The sequence below is a fragment of the Alosa sapidissima genome, chromosome 4 (assembly GCF_018492685.1).
Source record: "Alosa sapidissima isolate fAloSap1 chromosome 4, fAloSap1.pri, whole genome shotgun sequence".
In the NCBI taxonomy this organism is placed as follows: Eukaryota; Metazoa; Chordata; class Actinopteri; order Clupeiformes; family Clupeidae; genus Alosa; species Alosa sapidissima.
In genome coordinates this window covers 2130717-2151291 of record NC_055960.1, presented here as the reverse complement: position 1 = coordinate 2151291, position 20575 = coordinate 2130717, and the positions used below count along the sequence as shown (strand labels likewise).

General features: G+C 40.0%; 1 protein-coding gene across 4 annotated transcripts in view; it reads left to right on the top strand.

The window, feature by feature from the left end:
• The window catches only part of pcbp4 (poly(rC) binding protein 4), a 129920-nt gene that overhangs the window by 28681 nt on the left and 80664 nt on the right, over positions 1-20575 (top strand). For all 4 annotated transcript variants that reach the window (XM_042088901.1, XM_042088902.1, XM_042088899.1 and 1 more), the window contains 2 exons: positions 6720-6894; positions 18381-18404. In XM_042088901.1, the coding sequence (XP_041944835.1) occupies positions 6787-6894; positions 18381-18404 (132 nt within the window). In that variant the 5' untranslated portion in view covers positions 6720-6786. The remainder of the gene's footprint in view (positions 1-6719; positions 6895-18380; positions 18405-20575) is intronic.

The following is a 20575-nucleotide window of genomic DNA, read 5'->3' as shown; positions in this document are numbered from 1 at the left end:
AGGGAACTTGATTGCTAACAGTTTTATTTGGAATGCACTGCTAGTCTTGGTCTTATAAAGATGTCTGGATTTACAGTACAATATGTGTCCACTCAAAACAGTGGAGTGTAGTTAGCTTGTTAGCTTGCAAGCTTGGTGTTTTGCCGATCAAAGGTAGCACAAATGAATAGCAGTGTTTTTAATATTTTTAGTATGACATGGGGGGCCAGCTTCATGGAGGTTAGGCTTGCATATCTCAAAATGTTCATCCAATTGATTTTAAACTTGGCAGGTGTCTTGCTATGGGCACGAGTAAGTGCAGTGCCAAGTTTGTTTGGATACGTAATTCAAAAGATATTGTTAACTAGAAATGTAATGCCAGAGGAATTACAATAGTGGATGGAAAGCTGCTGGCTTAATGTTGGTGGGGAGATTCCTGGAAAAAAAACATTGAATCTTCTACCAAAAAACCTTGAGATATAACACTCAAGGTGATTTTGACCTTGACATTTGACCTCCAACATCAATTCACTTCATCTTTGAGTCCATACAAACACTCATACCAAATTTCAGGCATGTATGTCAAGGCATTTTTGAGATATCACGCTCAGAGTATTCATGGACTTGAACTTTGACCTCCAACATCAACTCACTTCATCTTTGAGTCCATACAAACACTTTTGCCAAATTTGAAGCATATGCGTCAAGCTGTTCTGGAGATATAATGCGCAAAGAATGAGATATGGCTGTGACTTTTATTTTGACACACGGGAAACACTTAAACAGGATGTGTAGTTTTTATGTGTAATTGAATTTCCCCTTGGGGATCAATAAAGTATCTGTCTATCTATCTATCTATCTATCTATCTATCTAGTTTTAGGGAGCGCCAGATTGTATGCATTAGAAGCTGAGACAGTTGGATTTACAGGTGACACCTGTGCCAGTGTTCTGATTAGCCCGGGAACTACTCTGGGAGCTTAACGACCGCAGCTGGCTTTAGGCCATTATGACATCACAGACATTCAAGTCTATGGGGGGGAAATTAGCTTTTTAACATTTTTAATGCCCTATTTCTCAAAAAGTATAAACTTTTAAGAAAATCTGAAAAAATAACTGTCTTGTCCAACTCCAGACACAACGGTTATTTCAACATGTCTGTACGTTCAGCGGTTAGAGTCGCATTCATTCTTGAAAAGGTAAAAAGAAAAGGTTTTAAGAAGAAGAAGAAGCCAGGAGATTTCAAGATAGTGGATTCCATCCACTATAAATATATCAGTAAAAGAAGCACACATTGGCTATTTCCGCTCCCCCACTCCCCCTCTCGCACAGCGCAGGACCAGAGACAGAGTGGGTAACCCTAGATGCACACAGTTGCGTTGCGTTACTGCATGCTGGTAGATTTTCCCAACAGTCGGGGTGTGTACTATGGTGTATATCTTGAAGCATAACCATAATTTGATTGGCTGGTGCCTTGCATTGTTCTCCGTTGGTGTAGCAAAAGTTGAACACTTCAACTTTTTGACAGAGGCGATGGAAGAAAAGACAGAACCACAATTTACTTGCACAACAGATGACGTAAGCCCATATAAAGTGAAGGAGGTGCGTCTCCAGCACTGCATTCAATACAAGCATCTGTGAGACAAGTTTTGGCAGCACTGAATCAGGGCACAGGTCAAGATCCAAGATGTTTTGATGATTATCATGTCTGACATCAACAGTAAAGACATGTATGCAGTTTGCTTGCATAAAATGATTCGGCAGATTTTGAAAAACACGCTAACAAACACAGGTATGCAGTGGTTATTCAAAATGACATAAAAAGGATGTGCAATAAACTGACACTTTGCATAGCCCTTTTGACCAGAGCCCCAGAGACTTTGAATAAACGACAATTCTGACTGCAAGGTCCCAAATTGAAACAAGCTATAGGCTAATGGTTCCGAATTTAAGGAAGTTTCAGAATGCCACGCAGAGACAACGAGTGGCAGACAGAGAGAAATATCACTTATGCTGCCAAAGACTGTTTTTGAGTCACATCATTGCAAATCTCATATGATGATGCATCTTTCTACAAAATAGTTTGTCTTCTATACCATTATATTCATGTATCAAGTTATTCAATAGGCTAAACATATAGCCTACATCAAAGCAGTCAGCTACAGACAACGAATGGCAGACAGAGCAGGATGTCACTTATAGACTGCCAGAGATTGTTGAATCACATCTTTTCAAATGTCATATGATGATGCATCATTCCACAAAATGGTTTGTCTTCTCTATCAGGAAGTTATTCAATAAGCTTAACAATACACATAGCCTTAACTTAAAACAGCAGCAGCCATGCCTAAATTCTGCTTACTGCACATTTATTATAGGCTAATATATTATAATATAATATTCAGTATTCATTATTGAATGCTTAGCTGGAATGATGTTTTTCCCTATCATCCTATTTTTAAAGCAGGCATACCTGCGGACGTGTAATTGGGCTACGGGTTTTCTACAGGATTGTCATGTTTGAACGGGCACTGCACTGAGATAAATGAGTGACAAAGAAAATACAATTAAACTGTAATAAGCAGTTGTGGCAAGAAAACTCCCAAGAACAAACACTGAGCAGTATTTAACATTGAGATTCACCAGTTATCTGTGTTTTTATTAAATGGTGCCACATGCTCTCTAAGACTAGTGGCTAGAATGTCACTAAAAATTGATATTTTGCTATTTCATATTCTGTGCCGCATGCTTCATGCTAACATCAGTTTGTGACCTACTTTTGGAATGTGGGATGGGGGCAGCCATAAGGCCTTTCTGAAATATCTGTCAGTATACGTTGTCTCACTGAGTTTCTCTTTTGATTTACCCATTCATTCTGTATCACATTTATTTCTCTCTGAACAAAGTTTTTTTATGATCTATGTCTGACAAACAACACAAGCAGTTCCAGATATACTTCTGTTTATTGTTCATGAACTGAAATAAGACATTTAGAAAAATAGCCTTTTGTGAAAATAATCTGCACATGCATATGTATCCATTGTAATGTACATGATCTCAGGATTTTACAGCTAAGAGTACATGTAAGGAAATCAGTTTTTCACATTATCCTGAGATCATCATGTTGCATGTATATTTTTGTTCCCTCTCTTTAATATGTCACATAATTCCCACTGACCCACAGAAAATGCATTTTCTCAAACTCATCCTAGGCTGCAGTTTGAATATGCATCTCTGTGTCATCTCCAGAGCTTTCTTTCAAAAACGTTGGTCAAGGGATTTTGAAAGTTCTGCAAACATAAAAATCATCACAGTATGGGTTGGTGGGAAATGAGTTATTGGAACTATTACCGTCGGTCCCGTATTTCCGCTGTCTTGCGTGTATGTGTCACTTAATATCCATTTCTATACAAACCAAGACGGCGGTTTCCTAAAGAAACGCAAGCACCCACACCATAGGTGTATCTAAATTAGCTATGTACCAAAAATGACTTTTTACCGTGACTCAAAAAGCTGTAAACAGTGTTGTAAGGCAAGAAATTTTAATTTAAGTTTAACCGTTCATGTGCCGTTGAAACGGCGTAAATAGGCGACCCATCAGGCCAGCACTATAACTCTGAGCGTGGTCAACAAAATCGGATATTTCAGGCAGTAAATGCTTCCGTTAAGAACCAAACCAGATTTTGTTCAAATCTATGGATTTTGTTCACCTATGGCTACTGAAAAATGTAAGGTTAATTTAATAAAATTAAAAAAACTAAGTACTAAAATTAAAGTGTTAAAAAACATCGTTGTTTTAGAATTTCCGAACAAAAGTGGTGATAATTGGGGGTGTAACGATGTAACATTTGTGGTAGGCAACTATTGTTATGTTTTTGGGAATGTATTATATTTGTGGGCATAAAACAGAAGCCATGCATCAGCATGGTCAATGTGAAAAATAGGGTTAAAAGAAAAACAAACCATGTGAAGATTCTAATCTAGATGAATTCCTCAAATTCTAGTAGCACATTTCATGTGTGCCAGGTCCAAAAGCTGAATATTTTTCAAATATATTAGTGTTCCTTATTTCAGTCATTAATTAAGCTTACACTTAATGAATTAATGTTATACAATCCCAATGGCAATCCTATAATGGTATACAATCCTAACACTTTAAATAGAGCTGCAAGCGGCAATGGAGGGCCCGAGCACCTGCGGTCCGCTACACATGACATTCCGGAATCCAAAAATGCACTCACTCAATGTGGTGCATGCGTCAAATGTATCTGATGTGTGTGCTATTTGCCGGGTTCCCACTCTAAGTCAAATGTAAAATTCCATGACTTTTCCCTGACTTTCCCTGACAAAAAATTATAATTCCATGACCTACAATATAATGAATTAAATGGTACAATATACTGACCAAAGATTTCAGAGCAGCCACATAGCATTCAAGAATCTTTTACTTTTTTGCGCACGAGATGAATGGGCATTGAACAAAGTTGGACTAACCACAACTACTCAAGCAAGCAGTAAAGCTAATAACCAGATATAACCAATCTTGCATGGAAATATATATTGTATTTTGGCAAGTAGATTTACAACAAAATTCCCTGATATTCCATGACTTTTCCCCAACAATGATGAAATTCCCTGACTTTCCATGTCTGGAATAGACTTTCCAGAAATTCCATGACCAGTGGGAACCCTGTATTTGTTTTTGCAAGTGCTATACATTGGAAACACTTACTCACTGTCTGTTGGATGTGACATTTTACACCAATGATATTCACTATTCACAGGTGGCGCTACACCACAAATATGGGTACAATGAAATTCTTCCAAGTAAACAATTTATGACATATGTGATATGCAGTGCAACAATTGATATCCTACAAACTTTCAGCCTTACCCACTTGAGGGGGGGGGGGGGGGGTGCTTATATTCTTCTTAGGGAGGTCCATATCCCTTGCACCTTTGGTGCTCTGGCCCTAATAATAATCTTTCTAAAAACTATAGTTACTAATAATTACTAATAATAGTTACTAATAATAATAATCATTTAACCTCTGTCACACTTTATTTTCATACCTTAGTTATGAACTACTGCTTAAAGTTCACAGACACCTAGTCAACTTTACCAGGGGTGCCAATAATTCTGTAGGGCACTCTAGCCTAATGTAAATACTTGTACTTGGTTTGAAAATTTTCAAAATGCACCTGGATTGTTTTGCATTCTGTGACTTTCAGTCAATAAAAGGCATTTTTTTCCAGTCACATATTTCATCATTGAAGATTTCTTAAAAATAGTGTTAAAATATTGTCTTGTTTCGTTCTCATGAACCCAATATTGTGTATCATCTCGTGGGCTGAGTGTATCGTCACACCCCTATTAGATTGATGAATCAGGAAAACATATCCTAGATGACTGCCAATGTATCATGCATCCTAGTAAACACCAGTGGTGGAATATAACGAAGTACAAATACTTCGTTACTGTACTTAAGTAAATTTTCCACGTATTTGTACTTTACTTAAGTAGAATTTATAGTGCATACTTTTGACTTTTACTTCGTTACATTTTACAGCAATTATCTGTACTTTTACTCCGCTACATTTCTACAACACCATCGTTCCTTTTTACGATACATTTTATGATCAGTTTTTTTTCTCTATGTCAAACACGTTTGTTTTACCAGGGGGCGGGGTTGCTACCAAAGATTCTGGAGCTCTACGTGCCCAGCTTCTAAACCTTTGAAACATAAGCTTCTAGTCTAGACCAGGCAAAGCGTGAGCTTGTAGCCATCTGCACTCGGTAGGCTATATTCACTAGACCCATGGCTACTGGACATGCAACTGTGTTCTGTGCCTTCTGTCTGTTATCTGCAGCGTTAGGGCCTCCTCTCCGATGAGATTGCTACCCACGGATCAGCGAAGTTACAGGCTATGCCCCTGCTTCTGTCACACGTCTGATCATTTGCGGCACAAATGAATGGTAGACTACTGTATTATAGAACCACTGGCCGAAAAAAAACATAACAATTTCCAGATTAGGAAATCTTTATTAATTGTGTGTGATCAAATAAAGAGGCATAGCCTACACTTGGGGGTAGTAATGTGAGCGCTCATTCAATGTCTCTGTGCGTCTGCGCAAGTGAAACTGAACCTAATCATAAAGACACCTTTCTCAGCAACTTTTCTGTTCAATCAGCAGAATTGGCATTACGATCCACCCAACGTTTTCCTTGTCTACCCCGTTAAACTTCAGGCTCTCGTGTTTTGCTGAATGATCTTTTACTCAGCAGATCACCCTAGTAGATAACCAGAATTACAGTCTCTAGAATTGTAGGTCAGAATGTAAATTGGGCCACAGATGGTAAGCACAATTGCATTAGCTTAAAACTATCTAGTCGAGTATAACCTAAAACTAGCTTAATTAAAATGCCACAGCCCATACTGATTTTTCTTTTAGAATATAGATAAGAGAATAAATCATTATGCAAATACTTTTACTTTTAATACTTAAAGTACATTTAAAAGCAGGTACTTTTTACTTTTACTTAAGTAGGGTTGTAATTGCGGTACTTTTACTTTTACTAAAGTAAATATTTCTCTGTGTATTTGTACTTTTACTTAAGTACTGAGTTTCAGTACTTCCTCCACCACTGGTAAACACGAATGATAATGTTCCTTGATATGGTCTGTCAAAAAGTACATCTCACAGCTCACTCAATGATGTATCTGTGTTGTGTGTCAACAGAGTGGTAACGGGAAGTCAAAGGTCCCCACATTGTACCGCCAGCCCACCTGCTGACCAGGCCACTTACATGCGTCTCCCTGTGTCAGACTCAAACACCAGAATGAACTGTGAGCAGGACTTCGGAGAAGGGGGCATGAATGTGACCCTCACTCTCAGGCTGCTCATGCATGGGAAGGTAAGAGTAATCAGTTTTGGAACTGACCACTGGGTCCCATTGTAATGGCTATTTTTTTTCTTAACGCATAATCTAAAGCATGTCGTCCCTTTAGAATTGTAAGGTTCTATCTGATCACTCTAAAATTGAGTTATTGACATATTCTTATTCTGTGACAAGTTCATAAGGTGAGGTGAGGTGTTTCTTGAAGTTGTATGCATTTTTATCTAAAGACTTGCATCATGCTTGGCACCATGATGCGCTGGGTGTAAGATAGGGCCCTATGTGTGGACGAGGTCATTCATATTACCTAGGGCAGTGGTCAGCAACCTGTGGCCCGAGGCCACATCTTTATGGACTCCTTGCCTTTGTTTAAAAATAGAAATATGTTTGCAAATTAATTTGATCATTGTTAAAGCTGCAGTAGGCAATTTTTTGATCATATTCACTGAAACCGACACAATGCTCCGACAGAACAACATAAATCAGTCGGTTTTAGAAACAACCGGCACTTCTACCTCCACCTAGAGCCTGTTATTTGTTTTGCAAAATTCCACAGCTCCCGGTTCTTCTGGTCCAATCAGAGCAGGGCTGTGTGAGATCTGACTGTCAATCACAGTCTGGCGCAGTCTGGTGCGTACTGACGACCACAAACTCGATGAGGGGATGCTCGATGGTAGTGGGGGAGGGGCATGAGAGTTGTAAACATTTAAAATGTTGGCTAAGTCCCCTCAATCTGTCAGACTTGCCTACTGCAGCTTTAAGACATCCTCCTGTCCCGTGATGCCCTTTTAAAAAATCAAAGGCCTTGGTGCCCCAATACAACACTGTGGCCTTGGTGCCCCAATACAACTTTGATAATTTTTATAGCCTACTGTATAGTTAACTTTGGCCTTGGTGCCCTGACATGTGGCCTTTGTGCCCCCCCACCAAATCTGCCCAACTGAAGGCCAAGTGGCCTTGTCCCTAAAATGATGAAATTCTAAGCCTGTCGTGGAGTAAAACAGATCAATTTAATGATCAATTAAATGCTAGGATCAAATTTGTTTGCCTTCACCACCACTGCGACTGAATTACTGGCAAAATGTCTGATCTGCAGGAAGAGGACACACAAAATGTAATGTTGAAGACATCTCGGAAGTAGATCATTCTGAGAGTGCAGATATCCATGCAGGCTAAGTGCCATGTCATGCAACACTGGGAAAGTTGCCTGGCGATTCTTTCTTTGCCCTTGCTACATTCCGCCAACTTTCATCAAAATCGGGCTTGTAGTTTTGTGTGATCCTCAGGGAAACAAAGAAATCTTGAATTTCCCCTTGGGGATCAATAAAGTATCTATCTATCTATCTATCTATCTATCTATCTATCTAAATCACCATGTAACATTGCATTTGGGCACTGAGCAAAAATGTGTAGGTCATTACACGCTTACATAGCCAGCAGGAAGATCCTTATTAATTATATTGTTACAATTATTAGTACTATTTTGAACCACTCATCAACTCGTTTGATTACAATTATTTCGAAGGAAGAAAACGTATTACATTCAGGTGATGTTGAAAAGTGAATTAAGACGTGCGCCACTCAGCTGTCACAAGTCTACACTGACATCTTTAACTTTTCTAATTTACGATTCTAATTTAACTTCCCCTTCCCCTTCCCCCTTGTTACAAAATGTAGGCTACAATTACTGGTCAAATAGGCTATCCCTTATTTTCAAAGCCCAATATTGACAGATAATCTGATTTCCCACACGATGAGTTTAGGCAATGCCAGAGCTGAGATGTAGCGGTTTACGTCATAAACCTGGCAGGAAAGTTCAGAGTGGCACAGTCAGTTTAAACAGCAAGCCGGTAAGAAAAACTATTGTCAAGACATTAGGCAATTAGGCTATTGTACCCCGGAATACAAAAATAAACTTCAGAAAGACAGAAAGTTTGTTGTAGGCTACTGTATTCATAGTCTCAATGACCGAATCAGTAGATTTACCTGTTGTCAGTTGAGTTCGTTCAATTCATTTATTGTTGGCTGGTAGCCTAGGCAAATATGAAACGGAGATGTAACGTGGCTACCGGCGGGATTTTGAACTTGCATGTTTCATGCATTTTAGGGCAAACAATACCATGGGATTGATGTGTTCTCCATTTGAGGAACGTAATCAATTGCGGACGTGCACAGACAGCTCAGACACAGAGCACATGTAGGCCTTGGTTAGGCTACTTTCACTTTCTAGAGTGCGCATTAATTACGTAAAAGATGCTTCATACCAAAACAACGATCAAACATTATCAAATGTATCATGACGTGTTGTCACAAAGACTTAACCTGACTCTCGCCAGATGAATTTCGTTCCGCTTAGCTCCGCCTAGCTTCACTCACATCCATCTGGGACCTCTTCCATTGAGAGTGATTTCAGCACGAGATTGTATGGTAGAGCCAATCAGGACGCAGGGCGGGATTTTCATAGATGTGACATAGCGTAGAAGCGTGAGACTGTGAGACTGTTATCAGCGTCACGGGTTGGCTTCGATGTGAGTGGTTGAAGTAGCACGTCAATAGATGACGGACAAGTGGCTTATTCAATCATATGCAAGCATTTTTTGATTAGGCCCAGCCTTCTGAAACACCATTCCAATGGATCGGTTCCAGATGGATGAGTGTAGCTAGGTGGAACGAAATTCATCTGGCGAGAGTCAGGTTAACAAAGACTTACTCCAATTAGAAAATCGAAACCAAAATCATGTAAGTGTAAGTGTTCTCTCATTGACGCCTGTAGGCCTGTAAAGGAAAATGCGATTTCAGTTTGTAAAATGTATCCCCCCCCCCCTAACTAGCTTAATAAGTGGGTTCACAATGTGTGGGACTGTGCTAAACCTGACCATAAGGCTACTTTGGCCAGAGTTCAAAGTAAAAATGTATTGAGGTAGCAACTCATCAGGGTTATCTCAGCATAGTATACTAGCCTATCTATCTATAAAGCAAGAAGCGTCTGTGTGTCTGTCTGTCTGTCTGTCTGTCTGTCTGTGGCACGCATATCTCGCTGACCGTTTGTCAGACTGATTTCAAACTTGGCAGGCGTCTTGCTATGGGCATGAGTAAGTGCAGTGCCAAATTTGACGTTGTTTGAATAAGAAATGCTAAAGATATCGTCAAATATATCGGTAAAAGAAGCACATTGGCTTTCGCCGCTAGCCACGCCCCCTCCCACACAGCACTGTACTGTAAGCTACCAGTGAGGATAGATGCAGGGCTTTGGCAAAGCTGGATCAGTGTAGGTTACGCGGGTAAAAACTTAACATGTTTGACCTCAACAATAAAGTGAAAGCAACAACACGCCAAGACACACAGGTCTTTAAACTTTGAGTAAGCAAATGACATTTCCAACTGCAAGGTCTTAAATTGAAACGAGCGATAATGATCCCGAATTAAAGAACGTCTCAGAATGCCACACATACAAAGCATAACCAGCGACAAGCAACGAGTGGCAGACAGAGTGTGATGCTATATGAATAGCCCAGGCTACTTTGGACTGTCTTTAGACTTTGAATAAGCAAACGACAGTTCCAACTGCAAGGTCCTAAATTGAAACGAGCGATGATAGTCCCGAATTAAAGAATGTCTCAGAATGCCACACATGCAAAGCATAACCAGCGACAAGCAACGAGTGGCAGACAGAGTGTGATGTCACTTGTTGCAAATTTCATATGATGCATCATTTCACAAAATGGTTTGTTTTCTCTATCATCAAGTTATTCAATAGGCTAAGCATATAGCCTTGACTCAAAACAGCTGTTAGGATTATGTAATTTTGATTTGTAAAAAATGTCACATGTAGCCATGCTTAAATTCTGCTCACTTCACATTTATTATATTATTATATTATCTGTAAGCCTATTCATTATTGAATGCTTACCTGGAATTATGTTTTTCCCTATTCTATTTTTAAAGCAGGCCTACCTGCAGGCATGTAATTGGGCTACAGGAATAGCATGTTTGAACGGGCACTGCACTAGTAATATACAAACCATAACTCATAAAAAACGCTTAATTAACTAAGTGCCTGCTGATCAGATAGGTTATGCCTATAGACCCCTCTTGAAAGACCCAAAGTGCCAGTCAGATATACCTTGAGTCTCACATTTTTAGTCTCAATGTGTCTATTAGTTTACACAGAGAATTCACTAGAAGTCATTATTTAAGGGTTTATTTTTCAAAATGTTCTGCCCCGGGGCGCATGCCCTGCCGGACCCTCCAAGCCTTCCTGTGTGTGACACTGGGCTAAGCCCCCAATGTTTCAAATGTCTGGCTCTGCCCCTGATCCGTGGTGATGAAGTGCCTGGAGAGACTGGTTGCAGTTTACATCAACACACACCTCCCTGCTTTCCTGGATCAACTCCAGTTTGCATACAAGCACAACAGGTCCGTGGATGATGCCATCTCCATCGCCTTGCGTACTGCCCTGCTCACCTGGACAAAAATAACACCTATGTTAGGATGCTGTTCATTGACTACAGCTCTGCCTTTAACACTGTTGTACCATCAAAACTGGTGTTAAAGCTCAGAGACCTGGGTCTGACACTGCGTGAAAAGGATGATTTTCGTCCCCGTAAACGCCCGGAGATCTCCCTCATTTTCAACAATTTGCAACCCGCGAATGTCGCATTTGTCTGTGCCATAGATATATATACTGACTAGATGTCGCCTTGATGACTGCTGTTCATTGGAACGAATGCGTCAATCGAGACTCCATCTTGCCGCGGTGGCCCACTCCTCTATAATGCATTAACGTCAATCTGAGCAAAGATCTAGCGAAAATAAAATCACCATTAATTGTCAAAATCTCAAGCAATTTCAGATCCCCGCTACAAGATGGCGGCGGTGTTGACGCATGCTGAGAAGCCGAAGGTGACATCTAGTCAGTATATATATGCAGTTCTGCATATATTTTTGTTGAATGAAGATAGTGATAAAGACAATCATTTATATATTTGCTTCTGAAATTCTCATTGTGTTGGTGTGAAGGGAAAATCCGAATCTAAACTTGAGTCTATCGACTGTTTTAAGTCAGGTTTATTGGAGCTTGCAGGGAACAGACATGTCATACCCAGCATAATTTCTGCCTGTTGAGCGTATTGCTGGGAGTTGTGTGGTTAACACATCCACTGTTTAAGCAAGACCAAAGGCCACAGTCATGCCACCATGCACAGTGCACTCCAGTGATGGGCAGTAACGCGTTAGAAGCGTCACTGCACACACACAGTTCAAACACATACTGAACACATACTCTTCTTGACAATAGAACAGCCTAAATGTGGCATGCAACAGCATTTTCTGTTTTGGTAAATGCATTACTCCTCTCTGCACTGCAACTGTTAAAATATGTAAATGTTAATAGAGACTTTGGTTTTAATATATTTTTTTGCTGTATTTTATTTACATCTATTCGAATGAAAGAGTATACACACCAAAAAGTTAAGATTGAAAGTAATAAAACCAAGTTTTAAAAAAGCGTATTCAGGTTGTGTATAGCTAGTGTGTTTTTGTAAAGTAACTAAGTAAAGTAATTAGTAAAGTAACTAATTACTTTTGAAAATAAGTAATCAGTAAAGTAACTAGATTACTTTCTTGGATAAGTAATCAGTAATCAGTAACTAATTACTTTTTCCAAGTAACTTGACCAACACTGGTGCACTCCCCCTGCTACCCTGATTTGCATTTGTATATCTCACAGCATTTTCATTTACATGTTAAAACCTCCTCTAGAATTAGGAGGAGGGGGTCATGGGGGGACGACTGCCAAGCAAGGCCCACGTCAATTTCTGACAATTCATGGCAGTTTTCGGCGTTGCCTGCAAACTGCCGCGAACAGCCATTAACCTGAACTTCCACGACAATCTACAGTGCCGCATACTGACGACAATCACACTTTTCATGCAGTGTGAGCAGCTGATATGCAGTTGGGTGCTAGACTTCCTGACCAACAGGTCCCAGTTAGTTAAAATAGGCAACAGGAAATCATCCATGCTGATCCTCAACACCGGCGTCCCACAAGGCTTCAACATACTTGCCACTCCCGACCGGTAGCGCAACAATGTGACGTCACGGGAGCGCCGTAACCATTTATACTCGCATGTGGTGATCGCGACACTATAGATAGATAGATAGATAGATGGATACTTTATTCATCCCGAGGGAAATTTTAGCAAGTAAGTTAGCTGGCTGGTGATGAGAAATGAGTTTGTGTAATTTCCTGAGGTGGAAAGAGATTTTTTCAGGTCTTAGATATTCTTTGGTTGAAAATAAACATCTTTGTTACCTTTTGCTGGATTATTGGCATGTCCATGGGTCCTAGGTCTTTCATCTTAATTCCCTCTCTCTGGTAGCTTCATTAACTTATCCAGCAGACTATTTAAAAATCACGAACTCTCGCTGGTAACCTAGCCAGGTTAATTTCCCTCTCTTCTCAAACATTTAAGATGTGGGCTAGGCTAAATGAATGAGAGCTCCCTGAGCTCCCTCTTGGCTTCAAGCTCATCCTGCTTGTTGCGCACATCTGAAAAAAAATCTCCTGTGCACAACCTGCCTGCGCGAGGCTTTTCTCGTGCGACAGAGGAAATGACGCAATTTTGACGTCCCATTGTCGTGCTACCGGTCTGGTGCGGCGAGTATGTTGGACGCTTCAGTCCTCTACTATACAGTCTGTTCACTCACGACTGTGTGGCAAGACATGAAAACAACAGCATCATCAAGTTTGCAGATGATACTACACTGATTGGCCTCATTAGCAACAACAATGAGGCCTCCTACAGAAAAGGAGAGACCTGACTGTATGGTGCCATAACAACAACCTCTCCCTGAATATCAGCAAAACTAAGGAGATAGTCATCGACTTCAGGAAGAAATGTGGCAAATGAGGTCCCTCTCTACATTAATGATTCACCTGTGGACATGGTCAGCAGTTTTCGGTTCCTGGGCATACAGATCACCGACTACCTCTCATGGTCTCTGCACTCCACCTGTATCCTCAAGAAGGCACAGCAGAGACTGTTCTTTCTGAGGAGGCTAAAGAGCTTTGGGGTGGGAACAAAACCCTGGTGAACTTTTATCGCTGCATTATTGAGAGTGCGCTGACCGGATGCATCACAGTGTGGCTGGGGAGCCTGTCTGCTCATGATCTCAAAGTGTTGTCAAGTACTGTCAGGACTGCATCCAAAATCGTTGGGGCTGACCTCCCTCAGCTTCAAATGATCTACTCCACATGCTGTCAGAGGAGGGCTGAGTCCATCACCAAGGATGCCAGCCATCCAGCTCACTCCCTCTTCTCTCTGCTTCCCTCTTGCAAGCGCTACCGGAGCATTAGCACCCACACCACACCATTCAGAGACAGTTTTTTTTCAGAATCCTAAATGTACATGTCCCATGTCCATGAGGTTTTATTTATGCTTTGCATGCAAGTATAGTGGTTGTGTGTGTGCATATGTGTGTGGGTGTGTGTGTGTGTGTGTGTGTGTATATAAATGGCTGTATAATGTGTGCATGTATGGATAGTTTGGCTATGTGTGGTACTGTAAAGTCCTACTTCAACTCCCCCCCCCTGTGTTTATTTACCCCTCCTTGCACTACTGCAACTGTGGCACAAAAATGTCATTTATAATGCAAAGTATATGTGACAATAAAACGTGAAACTTGAATTCAGTAATGTTGAAAAGCTAATTCAGACCAATAGGCTGATGACTACATGCATTTAAAGGACTTAAATATTGGTGCAGATACTTCCTGTCCTATTGCACAGTGCCGTTGTTTTAACAGCCCTTTACTGGGCGCTTTTGCTTTTTTTTAAAGTCTTTTGCAAATTTGTTTTGTTTGTCAATTTTTGTGTCTGACAACTCGAGAACAGTAGGGACTCAACTCAAGTTGGATTTGCCTCAGACTCCAACACTTGGGACTCAAGACTCTGTTCGGACTTGAGTTTTAGTGACTCAAATACAACACTGATGTATAGCTAAAACACCAATAAATGTATCAAAATGCATACATCCATCAGAAGGTAAATACTACAACAATGCAAAACTGTAATACACCAATACATGTATCACTACTCACCAGGGGCCAGCTACCCTTTTTTGAGGGGTATGCAACAACAATATTGGCACCCCCCCCCCCCCCCCCCCCCCCCACACACACACACACACACACACACACACACACAAAAACACAAACAACTAAAGTAAAACAAAAGGCCAATAATTTACACTATTAGTGTGTATTAGTGTGTATGAAATTTTAAGAAATGCTGCCAATTTCAATTTCTTTAACGTGATGAAGTATTGATAAACATCCTTTTGCCAGCTGTTGCTCACAAAGGATAAGGCTGATCCAACTCTAGCCTTGTTTGTTTGCGCCACATTGACAACACAATATTAAGTTATTACAAGGAGCCTTCATTGTTAGGATATGGAAACATGTAATGAGTTGTTGCTAGCGTGACATATCTGTTTGCAGTTTGCCATTGAAAGTGCAGTATGAGCAACCTAGCAATCTGAATGGAACAGGCTATGTTTCAATCGGCATATGCTTAGCAAACGCTCATATTAGTCTGATAACATGAATATTTGCAAGCCTCCACGCACAGACGTCACATTTTAAATCCTACCTGTTGCCTTTCACATCCACTTATTTAACTGCTGTCGCATCCCTTGACATGCCATATCCTTTTCACTCTTTCTTTTTCTATTTTTAGCCGCCGACAGCTTTTTTTGCTCTATCCATCTTTTTCCATAGACGGCAACTCACTACTCTAAGCCTACCTGCTCGCTCAACGCTCACGGCGCCCCCACTCTCTCTTCTATGTCAAAATTATATGATGAATATTATATAAAGGGCAGCCTTGGCCTACTGGTTAGCGCTTCGGACTTGTAACCAGAGGGTTGCCGGTTCGAACCCCGACCAGTAGGCACGGCTGAAGTGCCCTTGAGCAAGGCACCTACAGTAACCCCTCACTGCTCCCCGAGCGCCGCTGTTGTTGCAGGCAGCTCACTGCGCCGGGATTAGTGTGTGCTTCACCTCACTGTGTGTTCACTGTGTGCTGAGTGTGTTTCACTAATTCACGGATTGGGATAAATGCAGATACAAAATTTCCCTCATGGGATCAAAAGAGTATACTTACTTACTTATATATTATAGATAGATACTTTATTGATCCCCAGGGGAAATTCAAGTTCAAATTCAAATATTATATATACGTTCTATAACATTGAGAAAATGTTGAAATGATTTAGAAACGCACAACAGTAGCTACATATAGAAAATACCAAACACATTGAAAGAGAAGGTGTGTCCAAACGTTTGACCTGTACTGTACAGTGTATATATATATATTATTATTATTTTTTTTACCATCGCTTTGGCACCCCCATGGTGCTGCGCCCCCATGTGCTGCATACCCACTTTTTGCGCCACTGCTACTCACACATACAATATATCAATAGACAGCCAGTAGACATAGGCAATGTGTGGTCTGTCATTACCACAACATTACCTCTAAACAGACGTTACAACAGGTCCAATAATTCCCATATGCTTTTTACATTATTTCGATAGCTGGTAGGTGTGTGCAGCTTATTCCTTCCTTACACTGAAAGATTTGGAAAAGATTTTTGAATGACTACAGTCTCAGACCCTCTCACATCAAAAGACAAGTCATTGAGTTTTTAAGTCACAGACTAGTCAAATACTAATACCACTCCTAAGACTAATACCACTCCACCATGGAGAGCAGACATCATTAATTAGTCTATCTTAGTAAAGTACTAGCCTACTGATATCCTGATGTCCATGTTAACTGGTGATAGCCATGACATGAGCAAACACAGCGAATGCAAGCCTTGAACAATGCGGATTCATTTTGCCTCTGATAGGCCTACCAAAACAGTTTCAACAAACTGACATGACCCCACTTCAGAAGTTGTTCGTTTTTGGGGGCAGAAACACACACACACACACGTGATTATAATGCACAAAAATGATGAAGATCACTTGTAGGCCTCGAACTGCTCACTAAAACTACAAGCTAGCAGCAATACATACCCAGGCTTAGTTGCACCACCAATTATGCTTATTATTTAGTAAGTCATTTTTGTATGTCTACATTAGCCTAGTCTTCCCATTAAATGAATGCGTATGTTGTCTTGTGACAGCTTTTTGTCAACCGATCAAGATGATATTCATTATAGCAATACATCTAAGTGAATGTTTTGCAACAGACTGCTGAACGAGCAGTATTTTTAAAAAATCAAATTTAGGCTATGTGGGAATGCATTTGCCCATGTTAACTTGTGATATTACCAGTTAACATGGGCGTATATATATAATATATATGTTAACCTTCGTTAACTTAGACTACAAGTCCAATATATAGATAGAAATCACAAAAGCATTTCAGCAGTATGTAGTGTAGTGGCGTAGGCTACGTAGTAGCTAATCCGTCAACTTTTCTGTCCAATACACCCAAGATTCGAATCCCAGCTAGATCTCTAATGCGTTGTTTTGTTTTTTTTGTGTTTTTTGTTTTTTTGTGTTTTGTTATTTATTTTCGTTCATACAGTGTGTCGTGTTTGTGTGGATAATGCTTAAACGGACATGTATTAGACATAAATGATGTTTTCAGCCATATCCATTATTTTGTCTCACTTGCAAACACTTTGTGAAAATGTGAACTGCTGGCACTCCAGGGGCGGAGGCAGAGCAGGGTGCTCTTAAGTATATGCAGGGCCTTCTTGAATATTCACTGATTTTATGCAAATATCATCAGATAACATGATCACCAGCCAAACTGGCATACCGGTGTTACGGATCTTTATGCAATGCATGTTAACTGGGAATAAACAATTAGCATGTCATCAGGAACAGGTACTTTTACCTTATTTACTGCAGATGTGACTACAATTCGAGAAATGGTAACTTTAACCACACTAACTTTGCGTTGAGCCAATTGAAAAAACAACAGACAACATGAGCCTTTGCAAAAATATACCCCTGATATTCCTAGATTTGAACCTGCGCATCAGTGGCATACAAGGCTGAGAGACTAACACGCTAACAACCACACTATCAAACAGTTACCATGCCTTGACACTACAAGATTACTTGCATATTTTAGGCATAAACTACCTTGCCATGTCAACTTGGGATAGAAGCCTATTCACAGAGATAGATAATTTTGCCAGCGTGCGTTGTTCTGCTGCAATCAATTCCGAAGTCTGAATTCCGAATTCCGAAACCACATATGTTGATATCTGTATGACCTTTTTCATAGATTACCTACAATTTAAGGTAGATCCGTGTTTGCTAGGTAAACTAAATAATATATACAGTATGTTACTTTATAAGGTAACAGACTGCATGTCTGTGATGTGCTTAGACTGATATATGTTACTTTATTGCTGAGCCGAGAGGTTGTTGAGCATACAGATCAATATGGTGACATTTGTCTTGTTTACCTTTCACAGGAGGTTGGAAGCATCATAGGGAAGGTGAGTATATCAATTTCCTTTTTGAGAATTTCATTATAAAATATGTGTTTGTGTCAAATGCATCTCCAGTTCACTGTGGTGTTAATCACTTTTTTATTGGCCCTTTGTAAAGCTGTTTTGTTTTATCTTTCTGTTGTATTGCCAAATCCGGACCTAAAGAAAACTCCCTATGAGAGAATAAATGGGGCTTTGGAAAATCGTTAAAGCAATGACCATGGTAGTTTAAAAAACAGCTCTAGAGATCCTGCATTTGATTATTTTAAAATGCACGTACTGTCTTCTCTGGATAGACTTTGACCCATTATTCTTCTGAAATATGCAATTGTAGCTATCCCTGTGCTAACCGCAAAAAACAATGGACTATCCACCTTATTCGTGAAACCCTACTTCCATCTGGTTTTCATCTTCCGTGCTGTTTACATGATTAAAATCCTTATAGGCAAGTCTCTGACATAATAACTAAGTGCAGTCTCAGCAGGCTAACTAAAATATGTTTGAACTTATATGCTTACACAAGCAAGGGAGAGAGAACCCGGGTCCCCGTGGGCACTTGAATCCAAGTGTGGTATGGGCAGTGTAGCCAGTTGCGCCAAAGCGTCCTCAAAATATTTTAAATGACATACGGCTTAATACAGATGCAGACAAAACATCATTCCTAGTGCTATTGGACCTTTGTGCAGACACTGTTGATCACAACATATTACCATACAACCGGGCATTGTGTTGGTTTTAAAGATTCTGCTCTTGTCTGAAAGAAGGTTTTTGGTCAGCCTTGGTGACTTTGTTTCTTCTTCAGCACCTCTACCTTGTGGAGTCCCACAGGGATCTATCCTCGCACCGATCGCATTCGCTCTATACATTTATATTTATTCATTAAGCAGAGGCTTTTATTCATAACGACTTACATATGTCAATTACAAAGTCCCTAGAGCAACTTAGGGTTAAGTGCCTTGCTCAAGGGCACAACAGTGGAAGCCGGGAATTGAACCCACAACTTTTTTGGCTACTGCAGGCTATCCCAGCTCCTTAGCCACTATGCTACCACTGTCCTGGTATGGTGCTCCCCTTAGGTTCCATCCTGTGAAACTATGGTATTTCTTTCCATTGCTATGCAGATAACACCCACATTTACTTACCTTTGAAACAACAAAATACAAACACACTGAGATCATTCTTTCACTGCCTAAAGGATATCAAAACTTGTATAGATTTAGATTTTCAAATTTAAATGGTTGTAAAAACGTAGTCCTATTATTAGGACCTAGTGGTAACTATCATATTATTATGACCTAGTGGTCCTCCTGTCAAGCCCTCTGTAGTTTGGGTGTGATCCTGGACAGGGATCTAACATTTGACAAACAGATAAACTCAGCGGCGCTGTTTGGGCCCTATGAAAGAAAATCATTTTGGGCCTCCACCCTATATGCTATTTTGAAAGATAATCCCTTAAATAATGACTTCTGGTGAATTTTCTGGAAACTAAATTGAGATTGAGATATATTAACCCTTTGCAGACCGCGCGGAACATACCATTTTTTCATACTCAATGGCCTTATGGCACAAAAAAGCTTATTGTGTGATTGTGCTACATGACAGAGATACAATTTACCCACCATTGTAATCAGGAGAAATGGCCCTTTCAAATAGCCCTTTTAAATGGTATAAACTATAATTAATAAGTTTGAGGAGAACACACATCATTTTTAAAAAATATCTTTCAAATTCAACCCCAAAAAACACAAAAATATCAGTTTGTGAAAATTAATCTAATTCCCCCCCCCCCCCCCCATTTCTGTTGTAGATAGAGTGTAGGGGGATTCACAATTTTGTCCTCTACTCAGTGATTAAAAACAGAATCAATGTGGCACCTTTTGTTCAAAAGTTATGAAAAATGTATTAGACCTTTGCAGACGGCACAAAACATTCAGTTTTTTCATACTTGATGCCCTTGTGAGACAAAAAGGCTTATTGTGTGGCCATGCTACATGGCAGAGATAGCACTTTAAAATGGTACACATCATAGTCAGGGTTCTAAATTAACAGCCAATGTGGTTACTAGCCAATTTGAATTTCTACTAGCCAATTTTTTTCTGGTGAAAATAAGAGAATTATGAGTTTATGAGATGAGTGTCACTGAATGCATTTGATAATTTTATTAACAGTGTTGGCAT